A 25219-nucleotide genomic window follows, 5' to 3' on the forward strand; every position below is an offset into this window, starting at 1 on the left:
ACCAAATCTTTTTACTAGTAACAGATTTCTTCTAGGAGGTTCTGAAATGTTCTGGGCCTTGCTACAACCAGTATGATACCATCTGCTAACAAGGGCATCTAAAGGATTTCACTTTCCACAGGGAGTCCCTCTTTAGCTGAAAATGTGCTTTGGACAACCCTGACACAATGGAAAACATTTTTATCAGTCCTGAATCTTCCTATTTTATTCCACAGCCAATGCTTGTGATCAGAGGGTCACTAAACAAGACTATTCTGTTGTTATTTCTTTCAAGAAATCTTGAAGGATTTTGATATGGATTGCAGACATCTTTTTTTTTTTTTTAAAGAAGAGAGCTTTTAATAGTGTTTTGCCCTAGTAAATCAAATACTTTTTCACAAATGACAAAAAATAAACACAGTGGCATTTTGTATTCTCTAGATCTTTTAGTCACTTGCATTATAATAAAGATGTAGTCCATGATAGTATAGTCAAACACTATGTGAAAAACTCCCTATTGCCAACTAATGACCTCAATGAGCATTCCCTGAGTGCAACATGTAGATGAGTCTCAAGGATTCTGTATGAGTGGAAACGTAGGCATATAGACTGGTGGTTGTTGACATTCTCTTGGTTGACTATAAAGGGCTAAGATATTTTCTTACCTTGGGTATCTTTTCTTCTCTTGATGAATTTATGACCATGTCCTTTAACACCCACATATTTCTATCACTTCTGGCATATATCTACTTCATATACATTTTATCTATCCTAGCTGATTCCACCATTTTTGTTCTCTTTACACAGCTGGAACCGTAGTAGTAAAATCCCAACGTGATGTTTCTATAATTTGTTATAAAAACTTTTGCATATCTTTTCCATTTTTCTTTTGTTTTGTTGTCCTCTTTCCATTTTCATTTTTACATGTTTTTGGGGTGGCATTAGTTGAATCGCTTACCAAGCTTTTTTAAACAGGTATTATCTTCCATTATTTCTCTCTGCTTTATGAACTGGTGTTACCCTCCATTATTTCTCAATGCTTTATGAGGCAATATTTCTCATAGTCATTTTTCTTCATAAGATTTTACTAAAAAGTTTATATTCCACACTGGTGTTGCCTTTGGCCACCATCTCTCTCTACTTGGCAAATAAGTCAGGTGCTTCCTGACTAAAGTGTCTTTTGTACTCCTTTTTCCTCTTTGTTATAGAAATTAATTTATATCAGATAAACTCCTGTATAAAATTATAATCAGTGTCATTGTAATTTCTTTGCATAAATGTTTTACCGTATTAATTACTTGTTTAAATGGCTCTGGATTGACTTGTTTGATTGTATGCTATAGCTGTGTATAGTCAGACTACCAACTTGTCAGAGCATAAGTCAGAAATTGTTAAAAAACTAGAAGACTATAGGATATGATACTGAGAAAAGGACCCTAGAATACCATGATCCTATTCTAATTATCATGATCCTATTGTCTTCTCATTATTCTCATATTACTCTCATTCTCATTGCATTATTCCATAGTATCATTAAGCTTTCTTCAAGTATGTAATTTTTGTTTTGTTTTTTTGCTAATTCTGTTCTCTGCTCTAACAAGTTATTCTGACTGTACACAGCTGATTCAGCAATGACACCCACATCAACAAGTCTTTTCCTGTCTGTTAAAAATAAATCAATTTCATTTTAAGATGTTTTTCAGGGCTTGCCATGTCCAGTACCTATTAACTTTTTCCTTAAAGGAGTATTCATGATATAAAGTCATAAGGCTTCTCTGTGAAGTCTACAAATCTTTGCCCTACCACATTCCTTCATCCTGAGCCATGCTTTCTGAGATAGTCTCATCACTCTCACCTATTACCACCCTTGCAGCAAAGTGTCCTAGTATCAAAGTATGTCACAGAGTTTCCTTAACTCTTCATTCTCTGCAACCAGTACTGGTACATAAACTGTAATTATTTTCATGGTGGTCTTTTTGCACATACTTATCATTACCACTGCAATACAAAAGGACTAAATATTGCATGAAGTAATGCTTCATATTGCCTCTTAGCGTATGATAAAATTAATGCCAACTCCTTTCTTTGCCTCTCCAAGCAGAACTTATGGGTAATTCTTCCATTTAGCTGAAATGTTCTTTGTTCTGGTTTCAATTATTTTAGTAGTAGTAGTAGTAATATTATCAACAATAATAATGATAGCGAGTATTTATATAGTACTATAAAGTTTGTAAAGCAATTTACAAATATTATCTCATTTGATTTGTACAACAATCCTGAGAGGTAGGTGTTATTATCACCCCCATTTTACAGATGAGGAAAGTGAGAGAGAGGTTAAAGTGACTTGCTCAAGATCACACAGCTAGGAAGGAACTGAGGCAGGATTTGAACTCAGGTCTTCCTGACTCCAGATCTGGTGCCCTATCCACTGTGCCACCTAGTTGCCTTTATTCTGCCTTATAGCCAGAATATAAAAACTCATAAGAAATCAAGTCCTCTAGTGGTATGTCCACTCATTTGATGAGTCCCCAAATTAGATCACCAACAATCAAGTTAATGTATGTTGACAGTGTAAAACACTGTGTGACTTAGCACCCTCTTCCGCTCTTTCTACCTTGTCCCTCTGAATCTCAATCTAGTGGTTGTTGTTTCTCCCTCCCACCACCCTACTAACCCATCTCTTTTACCCTATTTATCAGAAAAGTAGATAGGCTATTTTGTCAATTTTAAAAGTATCAAGTTATGAGTCTACTAAATAACTAAATTAAGTAAAAACAGAACACGTCATCCCTGCCTCAAGGATAGGCTCACTCGGGAGATAAGATAGAAACATGAAACAATTGTAAAATAGTAAAGGGCATTATATGATTAGAATAGGGATACCCTAACAAGGGCCAGCAAAGCTGGAGAAGGCTTCACAGCAGGGTTGGACTGAAGTAGGGCAAAGAGAACTATTAAGGTTTCATGAAGAATATACAGTTCAATTTATTAATTGAGGGTTTATTATTTGATATAAATGGATTTTTTTATATTCAATCCTTTGACTTTCTCTTCTTTTCCTTAGTTTCTGTTGTATCTTCTCCTCCTTCCATAAATGTAAATAAGGCAATATAATTAACTGAAATATATTGAATTTCCTCTTTGGCCTAGTGTGATGAATGTACCAAGGTGGACTTACCAGGTTTTCTTTAAAATATTTTAAAATTTCTCAAGATGGAATGGGAATTATTTGCCATGGTTATATAGCTAGTAAGGTCTTCTGATTCCAAGTCCAAGGCTCTTTCCATTCAAACAAAAAAAGACTTTAAAAATAAGACAAAATATTTTAAAGTTTCTAATGAATTGGCAAATTGCTGCTGCCTTCAACTTATCTCTTGGTTTTGAAATTTGAACTGTTACATTGACGAACTTCAAATCAAACCAATGTACACTCTGATACTGACTTCAATGCAAGAGAGTGAAAAGGTGAAGATGGGGAGAAATATATGGGAAAGTATGGTTTAGAAATAAGAAATGAAAGTCTAAAGGCTTACACAGAAGCCTCATGTTTTACATCATGGACAATTTCTTCAAAATAGAATTGGTAAGCACTACACATGGAAAGCCTTAAATAACACCAAAAAGAATGAAACAAATTATTCTTTAAAAAAAAACAAGAAAAGACTTGTTATTGATGCGGGGCTTATCCCTGAGTCAGTTGTCTGTACAGTGAGATCAACTCACCAGAGCTAAATTCAGGATTAGTTTTTAAAAAATAAGAATAACAATAAGAAAAAAATATGGTGTACAATTGAAATAACTTAACCCTGAATTATTTAAACAGGCAGTTGGAAATTTAAAAAAAATAGAGAATGAGCAACAGAAGTGACATTGATTATAATAATTTTGTCCAAAAATTGAAGCAGACTTCATTATCAGATCCCTTTCACCTCCAGGATTCAAAACAAAGTACTCTGTTTGGTGTTTAAAGCTCTTCATATCCTGGCTCTCTTCTACCTTTCCAGTCTTACTATACCTTACTCCCCACCCATGTTCTCTTCAATCTTGCCTCCTCACATACACCATTCCATGTCCCAATTCTGGAGCATTTTTAATGGCTAGCCCCTGTTCTTGGACTTCTCTTCCTCCTTATTCCTATCTCCCAGCCTCTCTCCCTGGCTTCCTTCAAAATTCAGATAAAATCCCACCTTCTACAAGAAGCCCTTTCCCAAGCCTACCTAATGCTAGTGACTGTTGATTCTCTCCAGTTTATCCTTTCCATATCTTGTTTTGTACATAGTTGCTTGCATATTTTCCCCCAGTTAAAATGTGAGCTCCTTGAGAGGAGGGATTTTTTTTGTTTATTTGTTTCCCTTCCTTTGTATCCCTAGCATTTAACAAACTACCTGGCACATAGTAGGTGCTTAATAAATGCTTGTTGACTGAATGACTAAATTAATGACCACATCAAGGAGAACCAGAGTTTTAAAAGTGCGTCACTTAGGGGCAACTAGGTGGCGCAGTGGATAGAGCATCGGCCCTGAAGTCAGGAGCACCTGAGTTCAAATCTGGCCTCAGATGAAACACTTGACACTAGCTGTGTGACCCTGGGCAAGTCACTTAACCCCAATTGCCTAAAAAAAAAAAAAGTGCATTACTTAGCAAACATCTGACTTGCTTACCAAAGGAGAGAGATAGTTGCCAAAAAGCAATGCTAGGTTAAAATGTAAAAGCATTTCTAAAATCTTACAAAGAAGGGTGATAGGGAATAATGAACAATATCTCATAAAGCAGAGAGAAACAGTGGAGGATAAAATCAAATAAATAAAAGCATGGCAAGATCACTAATTAAGCAATTCCCAAAGACATTCAAGGATGAAAATGGAAGGGCTATAAACAGAAGAAAAAGGAAAAGATTCATAAAAAGCATTTTGACAGAATGTTTCCTTCACCAACTATGGTGGAATCACCATACTTGGACCCTAACATTATAGTCCTATATGTGCTTATAGGGTATATAGAAATGACACCCCCCCCCAAAAAAAAGGAAAAAAAAGAACAAAGACAGGGATAGCAGATAGATTCAACCATTTAGGTGACTCAATGGATAAATAAATGAATGAATCAATGAATAAAGCATTTGTTAACCACTTAACTTTGTACAAAGCATTGTACTAAATGCTAGAGACACAAATAGAAAAGAAAGACAATCCCTGATCTTAAGGAGCCCACATCCTAATAGAGAGAGACAAAACATGTAAGAGATTTCAGTTGAAAATTCATTGTGAATCCACTGCACCATCTAGCTACCAAATGACAGATCCATTTGAGTACATTGGAGAATTACCTCACCCACCTTGGATTAGACTCTCACCTAAGAGACAAAGTGCCTATTACCTGTTGGCAAGGATTAAGTAAGAGTTAAACAAAGTTATTTGGTTTTAAAATGAAGTTCTTTTGGCCCTTTTCACTATTATTTCCTTTGGAAAATTTTTTAAGCACAAAGGAACATCTACAGTGTAGTGAGATTTATCATGTTTCTAGTTTATTATGTTTCATAAACAGATTTCCTCATCTGAGTGGTTTGCCTCAGAATCTCTTCTGCGTCAGTCACTGTTTCCTGTTGACTGGAATGCCTCATTTCTACAAATGTAGATAGCATTGTCAAAGAAAGATGGTGAAACAGTAAAAGTTCCCAGAAAGTTCAGCGGGCTCCCCTCCTTGCTGCCCCTACACAGCCAACTGCATTAGAGAGACTATGGTTCAGGATTTATTATGCAACTTGAAATAAACCCAGGCCCTTCTCAGAGCTTTTTGAGAAAGGGTGGAGTGCTAGCTCTACATGATAATTTGAACAAAGCAATTGAATCTGCCACAAATTCAGAATGCTATTCCTAGCTTCTGAATTATTTTTAAAAGGGAAATCTTCCACTCCCTCCCAAGTGTGCTTTCTGTCTCATTTTCTTCCTTTCCCAAAGAGTGTTTAGAAGTAAGATTGTTTAGTGCAACAGCCCCCAAATTCATTCTATTTTCAGAGGAGATGGGAGGACAGAAATATTTTCTGTTTATAAAAAATTTTTCTTTTTTTCCAATTACATGTAAAAACAATTTTTAACATTCCTTTTTAAAAATTCTGAGTTCCAAATTCTCTCCCCTTCTCTCTCCAGTCTCTTCCCTGAGATGGTAAGCAATCTGAAATAGGTTATATACATTAACATTTGTTATTGATTTTTTTTTATTTTGAGTTCCAAATTCTCTCCCCTCCCCCCTCATTGAGAAGGCAAGCAATTTTATATAGGTTATACATGTGCAGCCATGCAAAACATATTTCCATATTAGTCATTTTGTGAAAGAAAACACAGACCAAAAAAAAAAAAAAACAAAAACAAAGAAAGTAAAAAGAAGTTTGCTTTGATCTACATTCAGACCCCTTCAGTTCTTTCTCTGAAGGTGGACAGCATTTTTTAACATAAGTCCTTTGGGATTGTCTTGGATCATTGCATTGCTGAGAATAACTAAGTCATTCATAGCTGATTGTCATACAATATTGCTGTTACTGTGTACAGTGTTCTCCTAGTTCTGCTTACTTCACTTTACATCAATTTATATAAGTCTTTTGCAGGTTTTGACAGAAATATTTTCAATACTGCACACAGAATAGGGAAAAATCTGTTACAAGGAACCTGGCTTACCATGAGAAGTTTAGCTGTCTTCTACTTGTGAGCAGATTTACTTTTTCATTAAAAGTAGAGTCTTAAAATGGGGGGAAATGAGTTCCATAAGAACTAGTAGCATTCTTAGAAATGAAGCTCTGGTTAATGAATTTTGTTTCAATAGCTTTAGTTTTATAATCCTATGCTTGGCAAGCTCAACCTAGTAAGAAATCCAGTTCAAGCAAGGAGCCCCTAACACAAAGGTATTAACCTCACTGGCATTTGCAAGAGTGGTAGTTGATTTGGGGGCATTTTAAAATGTCTAAGGTGCTGTGACCATTAGATATTGCACCCCAAACTGGGAGCCAGGCCTAGAGAATGCTGCTGCTGCCATCTTTTACCCCCCAGGAGATGTACCTAGGGAGTGTCATAAGAGGTGCTAGAAACCAAGCATGTATTCCCTTCCCCAAACCCCCATTTGAAATATCTGCCTACTCATGTGTGGGCTGTGGGAATCAGACAATCACATAGCCTCTGCAGACATGCCACATGAAACCAGGGCTTAGGACTTCTAGGATCAAGGCTGGTGGTGTGTGGTCAGCAGTGTGTCCAGCAGTATAAGCCTTCTACCTTCCTAGCATCATTGTTCTCAAGTATGTTTCTTACATGGTCCAGTTATGTTGCTTTCCTGCCAGTGACATAAGGGATGGTCACCCTACTTACTGAGAGCACGATGAGACAACATGTTGATATTTTGAGACAACAATTTGATTTTGATAATCTTCCATTAGACAGGCATGATTTTCAGAAATCATTGCCCTTGGATGGAGGTGAAACTAGGATGTGGCAAAATGTGTTTTTAGGCAAGAATAGTATAATCTTTGCCCAGGAAATGAACTAGTTTCTGTCATATCACTTCATCTATCCAAGTGCTATTGCTTTTTAACTTCTACTTTATAGATTTAGAAAGAGAACTTTAGAAGAGGACCACAGAACTTTAGTTTTCTGTAAAAAAAAAAAAACAACAAACCAAAACAGTTGACTGGTACAGTGGATAGAATGCTAGACCAGAAGTTAGCAGGACCGGAGTTCAAATCCAGACTCAGACACTCACTAGCCATGTGACACTAGGCAAGTCACTTAACCTGTCAGCTTCATTTTCCACAACTTTAAAATGAGGATAATAATAGCACCTACCTCCTAGGGTTGTTGTGAGGATCAAATGAGATAATATTTTTAAAGCACTTAGCACAGTATCTGGCATATATTAGGCATTTAATAAATGCTTATTCCCTTCCTACCTGCATGCCTGCCTGCCCATTAGTCTGCCTGCAGAAGAACACTACTTAGGAAAGCTTTGTAGATTTCGTACTTTGTAAAAGTAGCTGTTATCACTTGGATGGTATTTTTCTATTCTGAGGTCTTGGAGACCTTTCTCTCTGACCCCTAGAGCATGATTTGATATTCAAAAGCTTGTTGACCCCAGAAATGAAACCCATGCAAATGATGAGTAGAATACTTCTATTGCCAGTCACAAGACACAGGGCAAAAAAGACTTCTGATTTGTCTTTTATTCACTGAGCCTTCTTTTTTCAAAACACATGAATACTTGTACTTATTTGGGTTTGGTTGGTTGGTACCTGAGACAGGATGCAGGAGGGGGAAAAAAAGGAAACAAAAGGTTCAGCAATTTGGATTTAGAGCTGACATTAAAATACAACCTCCTAGGGGAAGGAGAAAAGGAATAAGCATTCATAGAATGCTTGTTATATGCCAGGTACTATGCTACAGTGCTTTACGATGTTCTTATTTAATCCTCACAACAACCCTGGGAGGTAGATGCTATTATTATCACCATTTTACAGATGAGGAAACTGAGGCAAGCAGAGGGTAAGTGACTTCTTCAGGGTCACACAGTTAGTAAGTGTCTGAGGCCAGTTTTGAATTCAGTTCTTTCTGACTCTCGATCTACCCTTCTATCCGCTGCACCTCCTAACTGCCTATTTATTTTCATTTAATTCTTGGGAAACAAAACAAAGAACATAAGGAAAGCAAAAGGTCCAAATTAATGTTTTGTTTAAGTTCAGAATCAGGCACTAATCTTAAATTTCTTTTAGGCAATGAACTGAAATTTGGAATACATACATATAGATACAGATATAGATATGTATATACACACAAACAAATTTATAAAAAATGTATTCTTAATGGGCTCTTTAGGTGGCTAAGGGCAATGGACTGGAAGCATTGCTGTTCCCAAGGTTTTTGGGTTCAGGGTCCTGGGCTATCCCTATCAGGGTCAAGGTAGTGTTGTTTTGACTTGTCTAGTGCACCCTGGCTTTTGTCTGTCTGTCTGTCTGTCTCTCTCTCTCTCTCTTTTTTTCTCACTCTCTGTTTTAACCACATTGATTTGCCAGATGGTTGGCATTTGGTGGGAATGGCTAGCCTCCTCTCCATAGAAGTTGCTTTCCTGGATGATGACTGTGAGGGAGGAGCTAGAAGCAGACATTGTGATGTGAGAGTTGCTATGGCACCCAGGACTACCATGCTTATATTCCTGTTGCTGGCAGTTGATCAGCAGAGTTGATAGTAGTGCTGATGAGGAAGGTGGGCACCCTCACCTTAATGATGGTTGTGGGGGCTGGGCTAGAAGCAGGTCCTGTGGCTTGTAGACATTACTATTCCCAAAGTTCTTGGATTCAGGATCCTAGAGTGTCTGAAAGCATCTGAGGGATAGTGGTGGTGTCAGAACTCCTAGGTTCTTTTTTGTGTTCATTTGTGACTCCCAGAAGTTTTGATCAGTTTTCTAATATATAATGTTTCAGTTCTTCTCTAAACTTGAGAATCACAACTGAACCCTTATTGACTTCATAGCTATATGTTAGGAGCAACATCAATGTTTAGAGCGGTAATGTTTAACCTTTTGTGTGGCATGGACCCCCTTTTGGTCCATGGTAAAACCTATGGACCCCTTCTCAGGTGACCATGATGATCATTTGTATGTAAAATGAAAAAAAAATAGAATATATGGTCTGAAGTTCTAAAAACCCAATCTTAGAACTCTGGCATATCAACTTATATTTGGAAACTGACAAATGACAAAGTATTTTTTCTGTAGATAATCAAACTATATGTGCATATGTTATGTGCATATATGAATGTATTAGATAGGGCCAACTTTCAATCTGAAATTCTAGTCTCACCGACAGGGAAATAAATAGCAATAACAGCCAAACAATGAAATGTTTATGGCATATAATAAAACTTTCATTTATGGGAAAAAGGAAGTTGCATTACATTCCTGATAACATGTTCCTTACAACCACAAGGATAAGCAAATGGATTGTTATTTGGCAACATTTGAAACTGAAAATAAAATAATCTTTTCTTTGTTTGTGGTTTGTAAATGCTAACTTCCTTCCCCCAAAAGGAGGGAGGTAGATTTCCAAGTCACAAAATCATTCAGATGATGTTAAGATAAATCAGTTATTCTGGAGATTATAGGATTACAGGCTTCTTAGAGGGACAGAAAGCTTGGTTCCATTGAAAAAGTCCAGAAAAATGCAGGTACTTTACAATACTTGTGGACTTCCCATCTCTACAAAGGAGGGAATTGGGAATATCCTTTCACATCTGTTCTTTCAAACCATTCTGCTTGTTCTTTAAGATTTTTTACCATTCAGTTGTGATTGTGTGTGTGATTGGTCATTCTTTCCATTTACATGATTGTGGTCATTGTGGCAAACCTTTGAGTGTTTTACCTGGTCAAAGGCTTTGTGCCAGAGTTTCCTTTATAAAAAATTAATCTATTTAAGCACATATGCATGGTCAACTCTAGAATGTATTTTCTTGCATATGGAGAATAGGAAACACAGGAAAGTTTAGTAAAAACCAATGGGTATGGGAATTAAAAAGAAACAAAACCAAGTTTGATGGGAACCCTTGAGTTAGAGTCACTAAACCTGTGTTTGTGTCCAGGCTTTGCTGCTTTCCATGTTATTGTGGCCATGGCAGATGATTTCTCTTGTAGTTAAGTACTTTGCATTGAGTTTTTTAATATGTGTTGTACACATGCTAACATATATGTTTTACTTATTCATAAATACAATATATTTATATTTTAAAATATAGATAAATGGTATATATTTATATTATATATTTTTATATATACACATATATACTTTTTGTCTCCTCTTTAGAATATAAACTCTGTGACGTTTAAAAAGTTTGAGAGACATAATTTCTAGGTAATTGGTCATTTCATTAATAATGCCAGCATTTTAATGAAAAAAGGTCAGTGACCCTCTAGAATATCAAAGACAATTGTGGTGGTGGGCTAATAGCTTATGCCCTCTCTGAGACTCTTTAGGACTCAGAGTAATGAAACTTAGAAAAGTTGCCTCTCTGGGTGATTTCAAGGAAAATCCTTCATGAAGTACTATGAAAATGTGAGCTATTATAAAAATCACAAAACTCATACTCACCAAACACATGGAATCTCCAAAATGTGAGCTTCTGAGGCAGTCAAATTTAATCAATCCTTATGATTCAGATGAAGAACTGAGGCTCAGGAATGTCAAGTGACTTGCTCAGTCATACAGAAAATAAGAGAGGCCGGATTAAAATTTAGGCCCTTTGCCTGCAAATGTTGTTACACTTGGAACAGTCTTTCCAATTCATCATGCTGAATTATAATCATTAAACCAATAAGGCAGCTTTGTTAATTATAGTCATTATCAAGTCGTCTTATGTGATGAGGGTAATACCAGAAAATCAGAGGATCAGTCATTCCCCTATGGAAGGACTGCCCTACAGGCTTCTCTCTTGCCCAATTTTCTCCTCAAATGGTGAGAGAACAAACCTATTCCTCCACTGCAACGTTGCAACCACTTCTCCTCCGATGAAGCGCATATAGATTATATAGTATGAGCAAGAAAGTTAGGGTCCTATTGGTTATTCCTATGATTTCCCTTAGGTACACCCTGTTTTCTTTCAAGGCAGGCCTTCTCAATATGCAGTGGGCAGAACCAGATTAAAAAGTAATTGGGAAATGTTTGGCAAAATAAATGAAAATACAGTAAGACATAGATAATGTTAACTTGTGGTTTTCTAAGTCAATATGTAGCCCGCAGCAATGCATTTCTTTGATACCACCGTTGTACGCCATGCTTATTCATGTATCTATCCCTTCTCCTTTTCTTATTGGTTATGATGTCCTCACCCCTTGTCTTTGCCTGCCTAAAAACTACTAAAATCTCCAGGTTTAGCTCAGGTCCTCTTTTACTATTCCGGCCTAAATTGACTTTACCCTTCTTTGAAGTCTTTTAGCTCATATAGTCAGTACCATTTGGCATTAAGTTACTCTCTAATTGTTCGATACATGTTAATTTGATCATAGCAACAAAGACTGAAAGGTCCCTGAGGTCAAGGACCATATTATATGCTATTTTTATTTCCTCTAAAATGTCCAACATAAAATGATAGAGTTAGAATGTACATTAGAATTCATCCAACCTAATTCTTAACCAAAATATGAAATTTCCCCGCTGTAATATCTCTAATAAATGGTCATGCAGTCCTTACTTTCACAGGGAGTTTCATTGGAGGGTAAAGTTAGGATAGACCTAGAGATATTACTGGTGTATTGTTCCAATAACCTCCTGACACAGTCTTACACCAGTAATTGATTTCTAATAGAATTTATCTTGATGTTATCTGATACTCTAATATATTCATTGTATAATGCCAGATGAAGGATCTCTTCCTTGCTACGACCATTTAATGACTTTGATCCCTGTGTTAATATAAACTTTTATTTATTTATTTTTAATATTTAATCCTTTATTTCCCATTCTTATGTTTGTTGCTAGGATCGCCTATTTTTTGTGATGGAATTTGTGAATGGAGGGGACTTGATGTTCCACATCCAGAAATCTCGTCGTTTTGATGAGGCACGAGCTCGCTTCTATGCTGCAGAAATTATTTCTGCCCTTATGTTTCTACATGAGAAAGGGATCATTTATAGGTGAGTTCTGGATTTCAGGATCCAATCCCCCAATGCCTTACCTTTCCCAGGCAGACCTGGTCTTCCATTCCACATGGTCAACCCTTTATTTTCCATCAATATCTCTATCAGTTCACTGTAAATTATTGGTTTCCTTTTTGTAGTAGGAAAAAATGAATACATAGAATATAAGCTTCTCCAGCGTACGGCTGTTTTGTTTTTGCCGCTGAATCTCTAGGGTCTTGCACATTAGCTTAACAACTGTTCTTGAAATTATAGTTCAATCAAACACATGGTAGTGGATATTTACGTTTCTCAAACTGTGAAAATCTTCATATGTTCTTCTGTTTAATTTTCTGAAAATGCTGTCCTCTAAATCTCCAAATCTATATCCAGAGTCACTTTCTTTTATCATGTGTCAATATTTAACATGAATTGGTTCCTCATAGATAATTCTGCTCTAGGAATGAATAGCGTTAGTATTGCCACCTCTGGTGCTATTGTAAAATAAAGGTTAGACTGATTATCTTTGTACTATTGAATAGGTAGAAGTTCAACTATGATGAAAAACATCCCCTTCCTGGAAATATTTATCATTTATAAAAATAAGCCTTGAATGCCAATGTCGAAATCATTACCTGTAGGCTGTATATAAATGCTAGTGATTGATATTAGTATTAGTAAATAAGAATGGAACTACCACATACACTCTTTCTTTCCATGAAGGTGAAACTGTTACCTTCTTTTGACTTTTATGGGAAGTACAAAAATCAAGGTTTCTCTGGGCAAACATACCAAATGGTTTTTAAAACAACATTCTCATAGACCTTAGAAACTTTAATAGGGGAAAAAGAATGGCTTTAATAAAAAAAATACAAAGGATGAATAATAAAAAGGAAAACTGAAATATAATAATAGCTCATTTAGACTATATAGATGTGTATGTATGTATTTGTATACACACACATATATGGCACAAACTTTCCATTTTATAAAGTTCTTTGCTCACAGTCTTATGAAGTATGTAACACAAGTATCATTGCTTCCATTTAAAAATGGTGGGTCCAGGTCTTGAATCTAGATAACCTATGCTTTTTTTCCTACATCAGGCTGCTTCCCTAAGTTTAAGGCAAAGAAACATAAAAGACAACAAATCTCAACAAATAATAGTAGGCACACAGAATAGTTTAAATCTTTCTAACTAGCTCCTAATTATTCACCCCAGTAGAGGGGAACATTGACCCTGAAAAGACAGCTAGATGTTTCCCTCACTAAGCCCATAGCATGGAAGGGTAGTTATCAAATGGCTCCTAGGCCACATGTGATGAACATTAAGTTTGAAGATCTGGGTTCACATACTGACTTTGACACTGACTGCCTGTGTAAACTTAGCAGATCGCTTAGTGATGAGCTCTATTGTCTCTTCTGGCTCTTGATCATATACTGTCTCTGGCTCTTTCCCTGTCTTCTTCCACCACTCCATCTAGCAACTAAGAACTAGGAAACTAGAAAAATGTGCTGATATTGCCAGGGAATGGGATTTAGTGTTGGTGGATCCTGAGCCTACAATGCCCTGTTCTTCAATCTACCATTAATCTAGTGTCCTCTATTTACATTTAAAAAAAAAAAAAAGCAGAGCAGCTAGGTGGCACAGTGGATGGAGCACCGGCCCTGAAGTCAGGAGGACCTGAGTTCAAATCCGGCCTCAGACCAAACATTTGACACTTACTAGCTGTGTGACCCTGGGCAAGTCACTTAACCCCAATTGCCTAAAAAAAAAAAGCCTTCCTACCTATTTTCAAAGTTTGAATGAATCATTAACAACTATTTGATAAGTGCCTTCTAAGTACAAAGTACTGTGTTAAGAACTGGTTGATTTGCCTAATGGGGGAAGTTCTGTTGTAGCCTAAGCAGATAGAGATTTGTGTTGTAAAAGAAATTTAGAGTAGGTACACCATTGGAAGATCAGGAACTTATTCTCATTTTAATGATAGGACAACTGTAGAACAGTGAACTTACCAACTCCCACGGCCAGAATGGACTTCCTCTCCACAGGTGCCTCTTGAAATTCTGACTTTTCCTACAGTCTTGGCTTAGCTACCACCTTCACCATGAAACCTTCCCTGATTTCACCCCCACTGCCACCCCACCCCAGCTAGAGGTAATCTCTTCTTCTATGTAAGGTTTATTCTGCTTGATTTTTCTATGTGCTCTTATATATACTTATTACATTCTGACTTGTTCTGTCATCATTTGTGTATATATCCCCTATTAGATTTTAAGCTCTTTGAGGGTAAGTATATTTGACATTGGGGCAACTAGGTGGCACAGTGAATACAGCTCAGAGCCTGGAGTCAGGAAGACTTACCTTCCTGAGCTCAAATCTGGCCTCAGACACTTACTAGCTGTGTGACCCTGGACAAGTTACTTAACCCTCTTTGCTTCAGTTTCCTCATCTATAAAATGAGCTGGAGAAGGAAATGGCAAGCCACTCCAATATGTTTGCCAAGGAAACACCAAAATGTGGTCATGGAGAATTGACACCACTAAAAAATGTCTTAACCAAAATACTTGATGTATGTGGTTTGGAATTTAGAGAAGACACACCTTCTAATTTGTGCCAAAATTATACTTCTAATGAAACTACATCAACTCAAGTATTCTAAAGTCTTGTTTTAATTTTAATATATCTTTGTTCTTTTCTGAAAAGTAACCATCATTTCACTTGAGTCCTTGCATAATCAAAACTAGAACTGGTGATTTAGAACACATTTATTTATTGTTTTCTGTAATAATAATATTATCTAGCATTTATATAGTACCTTAAGGTTTATAGAGCATTTTATAAATATTATCTCACTTTATTCTCACAAGAACCCTGAGAGGTAGGTGCTATTATTATCCCCATTTTACAGATAGGAAAACTGAGGCTGAGAGGTTATGTGACCTTCCCACTGTCATATAACTAGTAAATGTCTACAGCAAGATTTACATTTAGGTATTTCTCTCTCCAAGTGTAGCACTTACTTTATCAGTTTACCACATAGCTGCCTATAAAGGTAGTTAAGTTAAATTTCCATGTATGGTAGCAGAGAAGACCCCTGAGGTTAAGAACTATGAAAGCCAATCCTCTGGAACTGGTCACTTTGGTGGCTTACATTTAAAATACTTTGCTGAGGGAAGAAGTAATTTATCTTAGGTATTGATTACTTATTAGAAGTATATTTAATGTTACAGAAGATGTCTCAGGCCTACACAAATAAAGTTGGGTTAGGTGATTTTTTTTTTCCCTAACAAGGTCTAAAGTAGAAACCACTGAAAATGTTGTTAGTCACTTTTTCAGTCATGTTTGACTATGACCCCATTTGGGGTTTTCTTGGCAAAGATACTGCAGTACTTTGCCATTTCCTTCTCCAGCTCATTTTAGAGATGAGAAAACTGAGGCAAACAAGGTTAAGTGACTTGCCCAAGGTCACATAGCTAGTAAGTGTCTGAGGCCAATTTGAGCTCAGGAAGATGAGTCTTCCTGACTCCAAGTCCAACATTCTAGCCACTGTGCTATCTAGCTGCCCCAGGAAAAAATTACTAAAAATTACTGTCAACCAGTAAATAAAACTGACTATTCCCTTAGATGGGAATACTTTTGGCTTCCTGTGATACTGATTCATTCTATGTCTGATGATCACATGTTTGAGAGGATTGTGAGTCTCATAAGTGTTGTCTTAGATTCAGTGGATTAACAAAAACCTGGTGCCTATGTTTTATGAAAGAGAGAGATTGTATATTGTTGTTACCTTCTGCAGTGCTGTGTGGTTACAAGGTGGCTTGCATTATCTCATTGGATTCTCACCATTCGCTAGGAAGGTAGTAGTATAAGCATTATTATCCTCTTTTAACTAATGAGAAATTGGAGATTAAGTGACTTGTCCATTACACAGAGTCATTTCTCGAACTTGGGTCCTGTGACTCAAAATCCAGCAATCTTTCTTTTGTCTGCATTACGTTGCATCCCAGATGGAATGGAGTGTGGCCACAGCCAGGAGAAAAACCTAATACGGATTAGAAATGAACAGTTGGGGCAGCTAGGTGGCACAGTGGATAGAGCACCGGCCCTGAAGTCAGGAGGACTTGAGTTCAAATCCGGCCTCAGACCAAACACTGGACACGTACTAGCTGTGTGACCTTGGGCAAGTCACTTAACCCTGATTGCCTCACTAAAAAAAAATTTTTTTTTAAAAAATAAAAAAAAGAAATAAACAGTCAGTGAGGTTATATTTCTAAAAAAAGGGGAAAAAATTATCTATTTCTCTATTCTCAGTTTGTTGATTGACTGGGAATCTAAATGTTGACACATAAAAGATTTCCACGTAATGCCAACTCTTTTTTCCACCTGATGAGAAAATAAGGAAAACAAAGGGAAAAAAATGACTTTTTTAATAGCCTCAAGTTCTTTAATGCATTTATTTAATTTAATAATTTAATGCATTGTATTTAAAACATTTAAGACAGACTTATGTGTCCTATACATTAACAGATTAAATAAGTTGATAGAGTAGGATGTAAGTTCTTTGAGGGTAGGAATTATTTTATTTTTGTCTTTGTATTCCCAGAATGCAGCACACTGCCTAGCTCATAGTATGAACCTGAAAAAAATGCTTATTGATTCATTTATACAGATTTATTTCAATCAGAGGATCCTTTGGGCCAAACAATGATTTTCTGTATTTACCCCACCACAGTATGCAGAGGTGGGACAAATGCTTTAGACAAGGTGTGAAAAGCCTAGTTTCTCCCCTCCTCTCTCTTCTCATTTCTCTTCTCCCTCTTCTCTTTCCCTTCTTTCTCACCACCTACCCCCTCTTTCTCCTCTTCCCTCCCCTCTTTCTTCTCCCATCTTTCTTCCTCTCTTTTTCGTCCTCCTCCTCTCTCCCCGCCTCACTCTTTGTTATTCTGTCTTTCTCTTATCTCTCTTTCTCTGTCTCTGTTTCATAGTTATGTCCCTAGAGTCCCTCAAAGCCTTTGAATTTTCATGGTAACACAACTCAATTTGTCACATAATAAATGTCTACATGCCATGTAGAGCAGAATTTCCTGGCATTTAAGAAAACACATACTCTACCAAAAAATAATACTTTATAAAGTTTTTCTATATTGTGTCCAAGGTATTTGCTTACTTCCAGTTTCAGATCTGATCTTGTTTCTACATTAAAAGGAGCAAATATGAGGTGAAGGGAAATATTCATATTTGTTCATTTTGTTCAGTCCTACACTAACTATTCTTATACTCTCGTTTCCATCATAGCCTCCTGTCTGTGAGTATAGGGTGCTTCATTTATCACATAATTTTGAACCCTTCATGCCTTATGCAGAGTTCAGTTTGTTAGCTGTTTCTTGCAGCCTTTTGTCAACAAGGAGGATGATGGGAAGTGTAGTTTTCCCAGCTGGAAGCAGGAACTGAAAGCTTGTGGGAAGTGGAAGACCTTCAGAAAATGGAGCTCAAAAGCTTCCTGGGCTTATCAGGACCAAACAGCTTCCAGCTTCTGCCTCCCATGATCCTTTGGTTCCTTCTTCCAGCTGGGAAAAAACTACACTACCAATCAGCCCCCTTGCAGAAAAAAAGGCTGCATTCCCATTTTTTATTGAAAACACTAAAATACCTACTGTTTGCTGTTACTTCCCCATTTTCCAAACGTTCAGATGATACATAGAAAACACAGAATGAGAGTATTGATTGAAAAATTAAGTTTAGAGTTCCTGGTATATTTTTCCGGTATTTATATACCAAATTACTTGTTACTTTTCTAAAGAAAAGTTTCTTAGTTTCTCCTTTACACCTCTAATGTAAATGGAAAAGATTGTATTACTCATCATGTAAAAGGAAAGAACTAGATTAATTTCCTGGTAAGAGAAATATTCAGTAAACAATTCAAAAAATAATCTTAGAAAGTCATAACTAGAAGGATTAAGCTGAAGTTTACCAACTTGGCATTTATTTACTAATGTGGAAACATCCGAATTCTGGTAAAAAAAAATAGCATTTTCTGTATTGTTTCATATTGTCAGTTAATGTGTGAATTGCCCACAGGGGCATGTATGTATAGGAAATTTTCTTCTGCCTTTTTCTAGAGGTTTAGCAGTTTCTTAGAGCTTGAGATTGTATCTACGACTCAAAATTTTTCACTTATTTACTATTTGGATTGGTGGCCTTGCTCATCAATAATTTAATATTCATTTGACAGTTGTGAAGTATCTATGTACATTGCACTAAAGACTGGAGAAAATAGAAGACAAATAAGACAAAGACTTCAACTTCAAAGAGTTTAATAGTTTAATGAAGAACTGTGAGGTATGTGCACCAAAAAGCATTCTTCAAATAGGTGCATGCGAGAAGTACAAAATATTATAAGGTCAGATTTTTAGCTAGAGTGAGTATAGAGGAGATCATTTTAGCTGGGTCATAAAGAAGGCTAGGGTTCCAACAAGATATTTATTCCAAGCAAAGGTGAGAAGATGAGAAAACATCAGCTGTTTGTGGGGTATGACAAGCAGTCCAATTTAACTAGAAAATAGCATACAAGAGGAATAGTGGAAAATAATGTTAAAATCTTAGATTAGAAACATTGTAGAAGGCCTTGAATGCCAGGCCTTGGATTTTATATTCATAATTGCTAGGACAAATTTTGTTTTTATGTCTGTGCTTTGCTTTATGTGTTATGTGTAAATCAGATTTCAACTTTGACCTTAAATCTTTGCTATTTAAAGTTATCCTTTTATAAGCTAGAATATTTTATAATGCAAAAATTATAATCATCTCCCAAATTATGCTTTATAAGTCTGGGAGTTTGTATATATAGGATTTTTGTATTTCTCACAAAGACTGTATCTAAAGGCATAAGCTTCTAGAGTTTAAGAGATGGAAGAAATACCATGTTTTATAAAGTTTTATAGATGAAAGAATCATCTTGTGATGAGATTTTAGTCCAACACCCTTACTTTATAGATGAGGAGGAAAATGAGACACAAAGTGTGATCATACAACTAATTAATTGAAGTCAGTTTTCCAAACTCCTCAACCAGTGTTGGTTTCATAAAATCTTCTGTACTATGTTATAATTTGACAAGTTAGAGTCCATCTTGAATAGGGTAACTGAATTGGGAGACTGGAAACCATGTCATTGAGGGTGCTAGGAACTGAAGATACTGGGAATATAGAGAAGACTTCTAGAAGAAATGATAGTTCTTTCAAGCATTTGAAGGATCATCATATCCCAGCAGGCAGAACTGGGGAAAATGCCTGGAAGATGGCATTCTGCAAGGGGGACACAACATGCAGGTATCTATACACTGTTTCCTCCTAATACAGTGTAAACTTCTTGAGGGCAAAGACTGTTCACTTTTGTATTTGTGTCTCCAGCACCTTTTACAATGACTTATATGTAGTAGATATTTAATATAATCTTAGGGAATGAATTAATTGTGCAAGAAGTCTGGTGGTAACATGGAAGATGGTAGCTAAAAGAGAAGAGATTGATTGAGGGAAGGATTTGTTAAGATGGAGAAGACTTGAAGGTAGGCATGTGCTAGTAAAGATTTAACAACTGTCTCTCTGGAGAAAAATAGACGTGGCACACTTTTAAGTTTAATGTACATCATTAACATTTCTTCCACCACTTTCTTAAGCCTAGAGACAATTAACAAAACAATAAGTCAGGCCCTAATTGGAAGCCTTTGCCAATTTCCAAAGTGTAAATGCTTACAATGAAAATTTAACAGTTGACTCTCCTGAGCTAGTTATAACTGGCTCCAGCGCCAACCTACCTGTATTTGTAGGTAAATGGGAACGAGCTAGTAAAGATAGTGAGAAGGAAGATACATTTGGGAGTAGGGGGATGGATAGTGGGAGAACCTGAGGTGGGAGAAAATGGGATTGTGGACATGAATTAAAGTATTAACCCTGAAAAGGGGTAGGTCAATTCTTTCCTTGAGACTGGATGGGAAAAAAAGAAAAGAATGGTTAATACTGAAAATTTTTAAAGAGGCAGGATGGCCTTAGTTTTCTCAATACAGCAAAAGGTTAAGTTATCTGTTACAAATGTTGGGACTAAATACAGGTGGTGCTTGAAAAGAGGAGAAAGTTTGAAACAGTGCTTATGAAGAATGGGAGAATAAAAATTGGCAACTATAGGATAGTAGGATTACCAAGCAGGAGTAGGGCCCAGCTGAAAATATGCACCCTGACTTTATAGTGGCTGAAATCAGCACAATTCCATGATTCTTCTGCAGCAAAGCTCAGCAGTCCAGGCACAGCACCAGATTAATTAGATAGAGGGGGTTACTCTAGGTTAAATATTATCAAATCTGAAATAACAAAACATCTAGGGGATGCAGGATTCTGAAATGGTGGTTCATGAATCATCAAAGTGACAGACCATGAGATCTGAAATTCAATTCAACCCTATGTTCCAGGCACTCTGCTAAGTACTTCAGATGAAAAGAAAAAATGAAAGTGTTCTTAAAGAGCTTACATTTTTCTATATGTAGGGAAACAATTACATGTCAGTAAATGTGAAATGTACAGAGCGTCCAAAAAGTCCTTTGTTGTTGTTCGGTCGTGTCCAATTCTTTGTAACCCTATTTGGGATTTTCTTGGCAAAGATACTGTAGTGGTTTGCTATTTCCTCCTCCAGCTCATTTTACAGGTGAGGAAACTAAAGCAAACAGGGTTAAGTGACTTGCCCAGGGTCACACAGGCAATAAGTATCTGAGGCTGGATTTGAACTCAGGTCTTCCTGACTGCAGGCCTGGTGCTCTATCCACTGTGCCACCTAATTACCTTTACTGGAGCACTTATTAATTATGGATTATGTGGCATTGGACATGTTACTAAAACTCTGTGTTCTAGGAAACTCTCTAACAGGGGTTCTTAACCTTCTTTTTTTAACCTTTCTTAACCTTTTTAAAGTTCATGAACTTAAAAATTTTTTTTTGCTAATTCTACGTCAGTGTAATTGATTTCCTTTGTAATTCTGTGTATTTTATTTTATGCAAATAGAAACTTTCCTTTGAGAATGGGTCCATGGGCTTCACCAGACTCCCTGAAGATTATGACATAAAAAAGTGAAGAATCTCAAATCTAAAACTGTTAAGTAACTGAGCAGGTGCTGATCTGCTCGGGCAAAGGCTATTTCCTTACCAGTCGTTCTGCATGCTAATGAAATAACAAGTGTAGTCCAGAAATAAAACAAAGCAACAACCCCAAAAACTTCAAAGAATTCAAGAAAGGATGAGGACTGTCTGAATTTGGTAATTAGTAAGTCATAGAAGAGTTATAGTTTGATTGTTGGTAGGGTTTCATGTGCACACATATAACTTTGGAGGCAGTATTTACTTAAATGCCTTGAAGGAATAAAAATATTACCATCTCTGTTACGCAAATGAGAAATACATAGTCAACACTGCACTTGTTTGCCTCATTGACTAGAGATCCTTATAATGTGAAATACAGATATACTATGTTTTGGACATTATGCTTTCACTAAAGTTTAGTCACTTGTTTAAAAACAGGGATGGAGAGCAGAAAAAGAGAAATATCACTGTCACTTAAACATATATGATTTTACACACATGCTATTAGTTTATGCTAAAGCAAAAACTTAATCTTCAGTTAATCTTTCTTTACTATTGAGAATGGAGATTTTGCTTATGAAAAACACCTCCTAAATTAATTTGAATTTCCTCATTTCTGACTATACTTCAGCTGTTCTCTTTTAATCAAATTTTTATATTCTTTAGCACAGTCTTGAGATTAGACATATATCAAATATGGCTGTTACCTACCTGCTACTCAAACATTTAACAATTTAAAACTTATGAAATTGTTCTATGAGACAGTCAGCCGCTCCATTAGGAATAGCAAACAATTGGGAACAGCCTAAACGTCCAACAGTTGGAAAATGACTGAATAAATTATGGCATAGATTTGCTGAAATCTAGGTATACTGTTTACTCAGTTTTCTTGATTTACCAGTCTGGTAGCTCTTTGAAAGACTGAGGTTAGTCTGGCATGACCTGCTGTTAATGAAACCGTGCTGACTCAGTGATTTCCATTTACCTCTCAAAATGCACACAAATCCATTGTCCCTTTAATGACATTCTAGAATTTTTGCCAGGAATCAAAATTCCACTCTAGTTTGTAGATTTTCCTCCTTTTGTCACATTTCTGCCCACTTTCAGAGCCTTATGAGATCTTGCAATTTATCCCTAACCATTCTCTTTTCTTCTTCTGATTCATCTCACATTCCTGCCAGAGTAACCCTCCTAAAGCTCAGCTTGAACCATATTGATTCCTCCCTTCTTCAAAAGTCTTCATTGTCTTTTCCTTGCCTTCAGAATACATATGACATTCAGGGCCCTCCACAGTCTGATCCCTATTTTTTCACCCTTTCCCCCATCTTACTTTTTATATTCTGTGGCCCAGACCAATTCATTACAGGGCTTATTTCCATCCTCACCCCTCCAACACATAATGCATTTTGCTCTTTTCATGTGTATTCATTTTGTTGTTGTTGAGTCATTTTTTAATAGTGTCCAACTCTTAGTGACCCTATTTGGGGTTTTCTTGGCAAAGATACTAGAGTGGTTTGCCATTTCCTTCTTCAGATTATTTTACAGATGAGGAAACTGAGGCAAACAGGGTTAAGTGACTTGCCCAGGGTCACACAACTAGGAAGTGTCCGAGGTTGGATTTGAACTCACTAAGATGAGTCTTCCTGACTCCAGGCCTGACATTCTATCCATTGCACCAGCTGCCCCATGTCTACTAATAGCTTACTCCATAAAATGTCCTTCTTCTCCCATTTTTGCCTCTCAAAATACTGCTTATTCTTCAATGTCCATCTCCCTTGGCACCTGCCAATAAATGTTTGCTGATTCCTCTGACTCCCAAGGAATACCTTCCTCCTCTGAACTCTCAAAGCTCTTGGCTCTATTATGATACTTATTCCATTCTGCATTTGTTTGGTTGTCTCATTATCCCGCCTACTAGATTATAAATATCTTGAGGTTAGGAACGATGTTTTCTATGATTCTGTATCTCTCATACCCTTACATGCATGTCTTACACACAGTGGATATCCAGTAAGTATTTGCTGAATAAATGAACAGGACTGTATATGTGGAAGCAAGAACATAAAAATATAGCTGGAAATAACTAGAAGCACAAGAAAACAGCTGATAATAGAAGCATTTTCAAGGGAATGTCAAAATTTTGATACCTATATAGTTGCCTTCATTTCCCAAATCTTGTGTCATTTCACATGTGTAGCTGTTTTGTTATTCTCTGCATCTTTGACTGAATAAGCAATTTTGACATTAATAAGGTGATTTCTGCTATGGGGAGGTTATCTGAGGAAAGGTAAATTCCTCAAGTATCTGCCATGTTGAGAAAAGAACTCTTTTTATGACTTTTTAATTGATGCTTTTAAGACTTTTATGACTGATAACAAGAGTAGAAGAAATAAATGGGTCAATTTTATTGAAAAGGGAAAAGGTGGATAAAATTTTTAGAAAGATGTAAACCAGTTACAAAGATCCATAAAATCCCTAAGTTCTAACAGAGCATTTGAGTAAGAAACTCCAGTTCTGTACTATGTTCATATTTGGCACCTAAAAGGATCACTTAGTCTATCAGCAAGCATTTATCAAACACCAACTTTATGCCAGGCGCCACTATGTACCTGGAACACAGAGATAAAAAATAAATAGCCCCTTCCCTCAGGGAGCATTCCGTTGGAGAACAGTATGTACACATTAAGGGGCAGCTAGATGACTCAGTGGAGAAAGTGTTGAACCTGGAGTCGGAAAGACCTGAGTTCAAATCTGGCCTCAGACACTTATTAGCTCTATGACCCCTGGAAAGTCACTTAACTCTGTTTGCCTCAGTTTCCTCATCTGTAAAATGAACTGGAGAAGAAAATGGCAAACCACCCCAATATCTTTGCCAAGAAAATCCCAAATGGGGTCATGAAGAGTCAGACATAGCTGAAACAACTGAACAATGACAACAACAAATTTTAATTGAGGTGATTAAAAAGATACTTTAAATCTTAGAAGTCACTTAGGCATAGTTATTTCACATTGCATCTCAATAATGTAAACATATTACATTACACCAGAGAAGTGATGATTTACAACCTGGAGCACTCCAACAGTTTCTATTGATATTATACATGCATTAGAAATCAACAAACAAAAAGCTGTAAATTAGCCTCAGATGCCATCATCCACTTGAATTGCTTTGCTGTTGTCTTGGGATTCTATTTTTCAGTTATGTTTTATAGCTAAATCTGGACCTTTAATCACATGATGAAAATAATTGCCAGAGAAATTGGATGTAGACTATCCCTATAATTGTCCTTTTGATATGTAGTGTGGACTTAAAAAGAAAATGTGTATACACACATATATACTTTTTTTATATTTAATGTGTTCTACAAGCAAGAAACATGAACTTTGAGCAGGTCTTGTCACTATAGAACTTACTAATTTAAATGCTAAACAATATAATTGTTTTCTGATTTCAAGATCTACTGAAAATTAAGCAAGA

The 25219-nt window shown here is 36.4% G+C and overlaps 1 protein-coding gene across 1 annotated transcript in view; it reads left to right on the plus strand.

Moving 5' to 3' along the window:
* The window catches only part of PRKCH (protein kinase C eta), a 221872-nt gene that overhangs the window by 122058 nt on the left and 74595 nt on the right, over positions 1–25219 (plus strand). Inside the window, exon 9 of the mRNA XM_027842860.1 lies at positions 12482–12636. Coding sequence (XP_027698661.1) covers positions 12482–12636 — 155 coding nt within the window. The remainder of the gene's footprint in view (positions 1–12481; positions 12637–25219) is intronic.

This window comes from Vombatus ursinus, unplaced genomic scaffold (genome assembly GCF_900497805.2).
Source record: "Vombatus ursinus unplaced genomic scaffold, bare-nosed wombat genome assembly UNPS02014893.1, whole genome shotgun sequence".
NCBI classification, from domain to species: domain Eukaryota; kingdom Metazoa; phylum Chordata; class Mammalia; order Diprotodontia; family Vombatidae; genus Vombatus; species Vombatus ursinus.